The sequence below is a fragment of the Zea mays genome, chromosome 8, assembly GCF_902167145.1.
Source record: "Zea mays cultivar B73 chromosome 8, Zm-B73-REFERENCE-NAM-5.0, whole genome shotgun sequence".
NCBI lineage: Eukaryota > Viridiplantae > Streptophyta > Magnoliopsida > Poales > Poaceae > Zea > Zea mays.
In genome coordinates, this window is record NC_050103.1 from 40,839,721 (window position 1) to 40,850,636 (window position 10,916).

At 45.7% G+C, this 10,916-nt stretch overlaps 1 protein-coding gene across 1 annotated transcript; it reads right to left on the reverse strand.

Moving 5' to 3' along the window:
• Nucleotides 1–530: 530 nt before the first annotated feature.
• LOC103635109 (uncharacterized) lies at nucleotides 531–2,660 on the reverse strand. Its single transcript, XM_020542612.2, has 4 exons — nucleotides 2,089–2,660; nucleotides 1,659–2,004; nucleotides 1,461–1,582; nucleotides 531–1,368 (listed from the first exon to the last, which is right to left on the reverse strand). Exons 2-4 carry the CDS (start codon nucleotides 1,945–1,947, stop codon nucleotides 1,321–1,323), a joined length of 459 nt encoding a protein of 152 aa, XP_020398201.1. The 5' UTR covers nucleotides 1,948–2,004; nucleotides 2,089–2,660; the 3' UTR covers nucleotides 531–1,320.
• Between the last annotated feature and the right edge of the window lie 8,256 nt (nucleotides 2,661–10,916).

Below are 10,916 nucleotides of genomic sequence, written 5' to 3' on the forward strand. Positions count from 1 at the left end.
CGTGGAATGCCCCTTCGAAGACCGGACGCTCCAGGTGACCGGGTAGCACCCGTAGCTGGTCAAGGATGGATGTTTTGGTCGATGGAGGAGGGGCGAGGCGGTCACACATCTCACTCGCAACATCATGGACTCTTGGAGTTCGGCGCTACGCTCCTGCAACTAAGATTGCACATGTACCTTGAAAGTCGCCTAGAGGGGGGTGAATAGGCGAAATCTGAAATTGATAAACTTAAACACACACTAAGGCCGGGGTTAGCATTAGAATTGAATTCAAGTCCGAAAGATTGTTTCTCTTACTAAGAGTTGCTCAAAGGATGCGGATGACGTATGGGAGCAAACTCTAATCAATACTAGCAAGGAAACGTTATAGAGAGGAAAGAGGACAAACAAATCAAGTGAGAATCAAAACGACTAGACACGGTGATTTGTTTTACCGAGGTTTGGTTCCAAAGAATCTAGTCCCCGTTGAGGAGGCCACAAAGGCCGGGTCTATTTCAACCATTTTCCTCTCTCTCAAACCATCACTTAGATCGAGTGAGCCTTCTCCTTAATCACACGGGTCACTAAGACCCCACAAGGACAACCACACACTTGGTATCTCTTGCCTAGCTTTACAAGCACTTAGAAAAAGAATGAGGAAGGAAGAAAGGCAATCTAAGCGACAAGAGCAACAAAAGAACATAAATGATCCTCTCACAAGCCCTTAAGCACTAAAGTTGATTTTGGGAACTTGGGAGTGGATTGATTGCTTTGATTGTGTCTTGGAGTGTTGGACTTTACTCTTGCAATGAATGAAAACTTCAGAATGCTTGGATTGCTTTGAATGAGGTGGTTGGGGGGTATTTATAGCCCCCAACCACTTCCTAGCCGTTGCTGGCGATGAGCGCACCGGACAGTCCGGTGGCGCACCGGATAGTCACTGTTCACTGTCTGGTGCGCGCCACGTCAGCGTGTTCGTTAGGGTTTGAAGCTGTTGACCGTTGGAGTCGTTTGTCTTTTTGCTGCACCGAACAGTCCAGTGCCACACCGGATAGTCCAGTGACCTCTGACTTCTGCGCGGCACTGTTTACCACTGTGCGCTTTTGCAGTCGACCGTTGGCGTGTAAGGAGTCGTTGCTCCACTGGCTCACCGGACAGTTCGGTGGCACACCGGACAGTCCGATGAATTATAGCGGAGGGTGCCCCTGAAATTCCCGAGAGAGGCTGGTTTGAATCCGCTTGGGCCTGGTGCACCGGACAGTGTCCGGTGCACACTAGACACTCTCCGGTGCGCCAAAAATCAGCACACACTATGTCTTGAACCAATTTTTTATTGAGTCCCTAACTGAATTTTTTTCTTGGTTTGTATGCACCTGAGATAAATGATATCTAAACAAACTAGTTAGTCCATGTGGTTTGTGTTGTATGTCAACCACCAATATCGATTATAGGAAATGGTTAACCCTATTTCGCTTTCAGACCTGCGTCGCAATAGCGCCATCACAAGCAATTGAAAGCTTGCGCACTTCATCCTCTGCCGCCTTCGGCACCTCCTGGATTGCCTTCATAGCGTCAAGGGCCTCGGAAAACTTCTTCTGAAGATCTGAGAAGGAGGAATCATGAAGCGATCATGAATAATGATTGTACCTAAAGAAACACCCAAGACGAAGAAGACCTACCTCCGGCCATCTCTCGCTCCCGTCGAAGGTCTGAGTTAGCCTCCTCAAGGCGGGTGTTCGCCACTCGCACTATCGATTCGGCTTCTTCAGCCCGTGGGGTCACCTCGCGCAGATCTTGCTGAAGACGAGTCCTTTCCCCACGAAGACGCTTGGCGTCCTTGTGCGCCTCATCACGCCCCGACCTAAGGTGTGTGGCCTCAGCCTCGAGGCACTCAGTCTTGGCTCGGATGCCTGAAAGCTCCCGATCTCTCTCCTCCGAGCAAGCCACCTCCTCCTGCAGCCTCTCCATCTCCCGCTGCGTGGCCTACAACGCCTCCCTTCGAGCCGACGATCGGGAGTAGAGACGCTGAAAAAAGCAACTCGACGGCCATGTTTAGCCATGACTACAAGAACTCGGACAAAGGAAAAACAAATAGGAAGGGGAACCAACTTGGCTTTGCGGAATGATGTTCCTCGTCATCAACAAGCGGGCGATCGAGACTGCCTCGCTAAAGTTGTGAAGGAAACACTCCACCGACCCAGGCTGCTGTCAGCCCGGACGACAATCATCTCGATTATTTGCCACTCTTCTGCCTCCATCTCCTCCCCTTCGAACCCTCAAGGATGAATGGAGGAAGATCCCCAAGGCCCCCTTTGGGGCAAGAAGGGGAAGCGGTGACAGCACATGAGAGGAGGAGGCAAGCGCCGGAGGCGACGGAGCCCGAGACTCGACACCCATCGCATTTGCCACTGCCCCGAACGTGTCAATCACCACTACATCATCCAAAGGAGGCAAGGCTGGTAGTGGCGATGGTAGGGGGTGACCGCCTCATCCACCGTAGGGGAGGCACCCGCAGCGACAATCGTAGCTACGGGGACCACCCTGAGGTCGGGTGAGGACCTCTACACCTCCAGAATGGAGACGTCAGCAATGGGTGACCCCGGTGCCCCTTGGGCGACATGGGCCGATGGGGCGGCCACAATAGTGGAACTGGATGCCACCACTAGGGGGAGACTAACCAGAGTGACAGAAGGAGTCACCCTAGTAGTTATAGCTACGGTGGCGGCTCAGGAGGACGATGCATCCCATTCGCCGTGAGGGCCTCCACCTTCATAGTCTTCCCCGAAACATACGCGTTGACAAAATCGATGCAATCAAAAACATCGAACAGAGGCAAGGAAGAGAGGAAGAAGGAAATAGGCAAAACGACAAGCTTACCAAGAGGAGCACGCTAGGGCGACCACATTTCTTTGTGTCCGAGGATCTGGAGATCGGCGCTGGAGCAAATGAAGGGGCGCGAACGAGGGAGACACAACTCCACGTCGCGTTGCCAAGTCGGTCAATGCCGGAGGGAGCGACACCATCTCACGTCCGGCCGAGACCATGGGAGTGGAGGACGACCCAGCTGCCCCCGGCATTCCATGATGAGGCCCCGATGATGTAGTCATCGGAGCAATGGGCACGGTTGTAGAACCGCCCAACTGAGGGAGAACACTTGAGCTCGCTTCGACGCAATTAGGGAAAATGGGTACGCCAAGGACAAATGGTTCCCCGCCCCACTAGAGGTCATGGAGGTCATATCCTCCATGTCCATGGATGGAGTAATGCTCTCCCTAGGCATGACAGAGGCAAGACGAGCCCGCTTCTTCTCCCTTTTCCTCTTATGGCGATGCTCCAAGCTCGCTGCCGCTAGGTGGATCACAAGAGCGCTATGTCAATTACTTGTAATAAGCAATATAAGATGTTTGTACTGAGTTGTACATTATGAAACAGGTGGTAGTGCTCTAGAACGCTACTAGTGCTTTTTGGCACCTTCAATGAAGGCAAGTGAATTGTAGCGGTGGTTTGCTACAATTTTGACTTCTTATTTTCGTCACCTACACCTTAATATTTAGTAGTTTGTCGTGAAATATTACATGAACTTGATGTTGGTCATTCTGTTAGCTAATGGATATGATGCTTAATTCTATACATATGAAAATGTTGTTGTTCTAGCATAATTTGTGTGGTAAACCACATTTATTTAAAGATAGCAAAGTATCATTGATGTATCTTATTAATTGAAGCATGCCATGTGCATATCATGTTTCATTGCATTTGAAGTTATGTTGTGACCTATGGTCCTACCATACCGGTACAATATAGCATCGTGTGTTGCCCGATGAGGGGTGTGATATGGCTCCATACCCTTCGTGGTATGTAGACAGAAGGCATATGCATTGCATTCATATGCATTCATTCAAGTACTTGCAGATGTCGAGGACATGAAGTGATTAACAAACCTGGTGTGGTTGTTCGAGATGAGATAGTATTTTAGATATTATAGTTATTAAATTCTTTATCTAAAAGTATTATTCTTATAAATTGAAGTTACTTAAAATCATTGATAATCTAACTTGTAATTTAAATATCTTGTCAAAATAAATTTGCTTGCTAAGATGTTTCATCTCACGCTTGCCAAGGGGAAGGGGAAGTAGCAGCACATTGCTCATATGGTGTAAAGACTCATTAAGAACCAAACATTTAGTTTTTCTTTATTAAGTTTGAGGTTGATATTTATGAAGTGGTGTAAATGTTATTTGTAGTCATCGTGGTTGCTCATTCTTGCTAGAGGGTTATTCATGTTAGTGCGATGCATTATAATTGATTATGTCTTTTGCTTTCGTGATGCTTACAAATACAATGTAGAGGCTACCAAATTTTATATTTTCTTAGTTTACGGATGTTGGTAATGAAGTTTAATAGCATCCCAGGATGTTTGCGGATTCCAGGGTGTTACAAGGCTTCTTTTGTCTACCCTTGCTATGAACCTATTTAGTGATGCCAACCTACCTACTAATCTCTGAGCCCCCTATCCATCCAAAATATTTGTTCAATCTTTGTTGGGTTTTCTACAATTCCTTTAGTAGACACCAAACATCTAAGGAACTTTCCTTTTCTTATTCTAAAGACATGTGTCAGGATTCAACTTTAGACCCACCCATTGAAAATCGACGAATGTTTCTTGTAAATCTCTTTAATCTGATCTTGTTTTGTGCTTCAGATGATGATATCATCTTCTAATCTAGGTAGTTAACAATTTTGTTGTCATCCTGCTGAAACTGCCCCAACATTGTTTAGTCCCCTTTGGCATCCAAACATAACAATACATGCTATTGGGTGTGATGAAGCTTGTCTTTACCTCATCTTATTTTCTCATCCAATTTTGATGGTATCTTGAATAACTACCCAATAATCTCATCATTTCTCAAGTAGCAGTTGCAACTACTAACATGTTTTTTGGGCAATAGGAACTTAATCATCAGGTAGGACCTATTTAGATTAGTAAAATCAATGCACATCTATCATTTCCCATTGGATTTATTGACCATGGCTATGTTTGCCAAGCATTCTAGAAAGGTAATTTCTCTAATCACTCTAGCACTAAGGAGCCATTTGACTTCCGTTCTTGCTCCTTCTACCCTATCGTCGGACATGTTTCAAATCTTATGCTTTCTTGGTTTTATTTTTGGGTCCACATTGAGAGCATGCTCGATGATGCTTTTGTCCACTCCACATAAGTCATTTGTGGACCAAGCAAATACATCCTTATTATGAAACAAAAAATTTCTTGAGATCATTCTCTTGATCTTTGGATAACTAAGTGTCGAAGAAGACTTCTTGACCAGCTATATCTTCACATAGAAGGACTTGCTTTGGATGATCTGTGGCTATCGCCACTTCCATGATGTGAAGTTGGTGTGCTACTATTCTAGCTCATCAATATGGTACCTTTGGCCCTTGTTTTCAGTGTTTAGCATCGGCAACACACTACGGGATGTACCACAAAGTGCTTTTTGTGGTTGGCGAGATCAATAGCAGCTCAATGTTTCATGCACAATATGATAGAACACAATGATTTATACAGGTTCAGGCTGCCTGAATACATTACACCCTACGTCATATGCTATGTGTCGATGGAATTGATCTGAGTTTGAGGTTACAGAATAGAGTGCTCTGTCAGACCACAAGGGGTGCGTGACATGATAGAACACAAAGATTTATAGAGGTTCAGGCTGCCTGAATACATTACACCCTACGTCATATGCTATGTGTCGATGGAATTGATCTGAGTTTGAGGTTACAGAATAGAGTGCTCTATCAGACCACAAGGGGTGCGTGATCGTTTTGTAGGGGTACATATTTTGCCTTATATAGACGATGAGATCAGGTTTTACCAGCTAAGACTTATCGCTACACCTTGAACATACGAAGTTTGTTCCAGTCTACGAGCAACTTTGCATGGTGATTATTTTTCCACTCACGAGCGACGTAAATCTTCACGCCAGCTTCATCGACAACAGTTGTTATAATGTCTTTGCACTTCAAGAAAGATTCCTGGTATCTTTGGGTCTGAGTTAGCTGGCTAGCCTATGGACTTAATTATTCGGTCCACTCAGGCCTTCAATGGCCCATGAACTCAATTCACATTGTGAGGCCCTAGGGGATATCTATCTCCCACACGCCCCCAAGACTTGAGCTAATTTAGAGATTAATTGGTGCAAGACTCCAAGAATAAGAGTAACCTTTCTTCATGAAGATCATATTGGTGGTGTAACCTATCTAGTCAAGAAACAACTTTTCTTCATCATATCTTTCCCAATGGTTGTAGCCCTCAAGCTTCGAGCTTACTTGAATAGCAATCAACTTGAAGGTCACAAGAAAATCTCCTCAAACGAATCTCTCGACCTATCTTGTACTTTGTCAACTGGTGTTGCATCTTGCTTACATATATAATATCTGATTGAGGACTGCTTGGATGAGGGTTACACAAATGAGAATTACTCTACTGAAGATTATCCGAATAAATATTGATTTCTGTAATCTACTCGACAAAAAACACCAGACTAAAAATCACCCTACTGAAGATTCTTGTACTTGGCGTGATAGAATTTATTTGAACAATTATCTTTCTGATTATTTGAAAAAATATCCCTACATCCAATGGGTGCACCTGATGGGTGTGAACGAATTGTGTTTAAACTACCAATTCCATAAACAGTACTCTTATTCGATAGAATGGTATAATGTACATAACTGACGTCTTATGTTGTATAAGTGTATAACTACAGTGTCTTGGAAGGTGAACTGATATAATGATGTTCCTCTAATGACCTAATCGTGTATCATTTGGGATATGAAATGGCGCCTCTTTGCTATATAATTGACCGTAGGGCCCTTTCTCTCAACACCATTCCTGCTTTCTTCTTTCTCTTCCGAAGCCAAAGAAAACCCCATCTTCTTGCTCTCAGTACAATGGTTGGTCCTACAAAGAAGAGGAAGAGCGAGCTGACTCCTCCCTCCAATTCATTTGGAGACTTCCAATTTTTGGAGGAGTTCTCCGATTTTGACTACGACGAGACTCGATCGCCCACTCTAGCGTCCTCCTCCTTGACCGTATCTAAGGGTTGGGACCTTAAGGAGCTAGCCTACTTTAGGGGCTTCGAGCATGCATATCTCAAAGTATTTGAGGAGGAGGAGGAGGATGACGGTGGCAAGGGCGACAACGAAGCTGGTGGTGGTAGCAATGGAGGCAGTGACAACAATAGCGGTGGTGGCGGCGAAAGCGACAACGATGGAGGCGACAGTGACAGCGACAACAGCGGTGCTGGTGACAAGGAGCCACCAGCTTAAGTAGTATTAGTGTAGCAATAGTAGGCTAGTAGTAGATCAGTGTTAGAGGGGTAGTAGTTGGTAGGAAAGTTTGTAAAAATGGTTCATAATGAACCTTCTTTTGTATTCTGTGGGAGGAATTGTCAAACTTCGTTACACTGGGACCAGCCTGGAGAACGGCAGGTGTTTAGTCTAGACATTTTGCTCGAAGCCGAGGAAAATATCAGAATGGTTCGAGAGAATCTGAAGATAGCACAGTCAAGACAGCGAAGTTATGCCGATACTAGAAAAAGAGAGCTGAGTTTTGAAGTGGGAGATTATTTTTACCTAAAGGTGTCACTGATTAGAGGAGTAAGAAGGTTCAGAGTCAAGGGCAAGTTAGCACCCCGATATATCAGATCGTACCAAATTCAAGCAAGACTTTGAGAAGTGGCCTACTAGCTCAGTCTACCAGAAAGCCTGTCAGTGGTGCACGATGTTTTCCATGTATCTCAGCTGAAGAAATGTTTATTAGTGCCCGAAGAGCAATTGACAACCAAGGAACTTGAAGTCCAAGAAGACTTGACATACATAGAGAAGCCAACCCAGATTCTTGAAACAACAGACATGGTCACTCGAAGGAGCACCATCAGAATGTCAAAGTCAAATGGGGTCATCATTTAGAAGAAGAAGCAACCTAGGAAAGAGAAGATGATCTGAAGACCAAGTACCCCGAACTCTTTGCTGACCAACCCTAAATCTCGAGGGCGAGATTCTTTTAAGGGGGATAAGTTTGTAACACCCTGAATTTGGGGGTATAAAATTTCTTCTCTCATATCCACCGAATTTAGATGTTACCTATCTTTTCCTCTCTCCCCATTTCTTTTTCCTATAGTAGAGGAGTGGTTATTCTATTTGGAAATGTTATTATACTCGAGTAGACAAAACTCCAAGGGAGTATGAATTGTTGCATCATGCTGAACCCCAAACTTTATTCTTAATTGATGCATATGCTTGAGGAGCTCTAATTTGAATTTGTGGCATATTTGAATTTGAATCTGTTGGTCACTTGTTATCAAATGCTATAAATCAAGAACAAGGCAACACAATTGTCAATGGTTAAAGACCTTCGTCCTTCGAAGCATTATTTCCTCTCGGATATAATGGTCTTCAGACGAAGATCATGAAGGACACACCTTCATCATTTCAACATATAAACGTGAATGTAAATAAGAAAGTGAAGGAATACAAAAGAATGAAGATAATAATTGTTGTGTATCAATGATTCATTTATTATTATATTCCATAAACATGAATAAACATTAACAATATTCATATTATATTGATACCTTTGGTTTGCCAGAAGGTAAGAGAGTGAGAATGGCGCGAGAATGGTGCTACTGTTCATCTATTTATAGGCACGAGACGCAGCCCGTATAAAAGTACATTTATGTCCCTAGTAACTATCTATAATTTGAACAAGAATTATTAAGGACTGTATGATCTTTATCCTTTTTCAGTCGTTATCATAATTGAGCTTCGTCAACATGTTCAGCCGAAGTCCTTTGGCTTCTAGCTTCATCGCCCACTCTTTATCTTCGTTCTATTATAAGAGAAGTTCTCCATCCCAAAGCCGAAGCTTCTTGTAACTATTCATAATCATGCTGAAAAACATATGGTTAGTCACATTTTTGAGGACCTTCGAAAAAGGAAGGCCCCCAATAGAATCCAATAGAGAAAATAAAAATAAAAGGAAAAAAATCAAAATAAAAATAAAAAGGAAAGAAGCCCAATGAACCCCCTCCCCTCGGCCTTCCAGCCCTCTCCCGGCCCACCCCGCGCACCCACGCCCGCTCTGCCCTCCCTCTCTCGCTGGCAGTTGGGCCCACCCTGTCAGCGTCGCCCCAGTTACTCGCTCATCCTCTTCCCTCTCTCTGCTCGACGAGCCCGCCCCGTCAACGATGTTGCCCGTTACCGCACCCGCGCGCCCGTGCCACCACACCATGGGCCTTGCCTATCAGCCCCATCACCTTCAACTGCCCGCCCACCCCGCACGCCAGGGACTCCATGCCCACGTCGCGTGCTGAGCCCACAACCACCCCACCCTCAGTCGCTTGAAGCTCCTAGAGCCCCACTCACTCTCTCCCTCCCTAATTCGCACGTCCAAAGAGTCCCCACCCTAGCCTAGAGCCATGCGCACGCCAGGGTGGAGCTATTGTCGTTCACCGCCGACCTGAGATCGTTCTGCCACCGATGTTGAGGTCTCGCCGTGCCCTTTGCCATGGTAAGCTTCGTGTCGACGTCCGCAGCTCAGGACACACCCCAATTTGCTATCTCTCTCTAATATCCATTCCCGCACTGACCCGCCCTCCTCCGCGCAGCATCAGTACCGCCGCCGTCAACCCAGCGCGTCGTCGCGCCCCTACCACCGTCAAGAGGTCCCTAAGGTTCCCGTTGAGGTAACAAACCTTCCATGCCCTCTCTTTCCCCCTTCCTTGCTCTTTGTTGCACGTGATTCCTCATCGGAGTCAGGTAGCGCCGCCGCGGAGCCGCCTCGCCGTGGGCCGCCACCCTCTAGTGCCCCTGCCTCGATACTATTCTCACCTTCATGCCCCCCTCACTTCCACTAATCTCCCCAAGCCATTCCCGTTGCCCTGTGACCCCTGGCGCGCCCGCGCCCTTGTCTCTAGAAAGCCCCCGCCGCGGACACGGGCGACGCCTCCCCTGGCGGCCAGGAAAGCCGACCAGGATGAGCCATCTGATCCCAACCGTCAATCTCTAATCGAACGATTCCATTTTAAATAAACCATACGTAATCTCGTTCATCCCCCCGAGATCCGACCGCCAAGGTCTACCCCGTACCCCACCGCCCCTGCCATTGGGCCTGGCCGGCCAGTCCCCGCCTGTCAGCCTCGAGCCAATGAGCCCCTGGCCCCACCCATCAGTTGCGCGCCTGCCTTGCTGGTTCGAATCTCGGCCGTGGATCCGAGATCCAATGGCCGAGGGAGCCCGATACCCCTTCGTGTGGCGCTTTTGTTAAAGAGACCCCGGTTTCTCGAGAATAAACCCACCGTCCCTGGTTCTCGTACCCGAGCCCTTGGGATCTTGGAGAGAGACCCTCAGACTTTTAACTAATCACATAATTGTGTTTAAAATAGGGTTTTGAATTCCAAAACTTGTAAAATTCATAAATTTGTCATATGAACTCCAAATTAGGAGCTTTAAATTGCAAAATGTTAATCATGTTTTTGTCTACCTATTAAAATAATGTTCATCTACCGTTTTCATGTCTCAATTTATAGTTGATCTCTAGTTTGGAGTTGATGTTATAGGAACCCTAATAGAAATAAAATAAATATAGGAACCTCAAATACTTAACTTTATAGACCCAACACTAAATATATTTGAACAAGTGTTATAACAAGACAGACCTGCTTAGAGAGTAATAAATCACCTGGCATAGTAACCTACCCCAAGCTTAGGAAGCGCCTTATTGTCTTTACCTTTCTATTGAACATGTGTTTACTCTGTTGCATATGTTTGTTGTATTGTTCTTTTTTATTCCCCAAGTGTGTTGAACGAATGATTGCTTCGCGTAGACAACGAGCAGTATGTGATTCCCGAGCGAGTTACAGGAGATTTCCCTG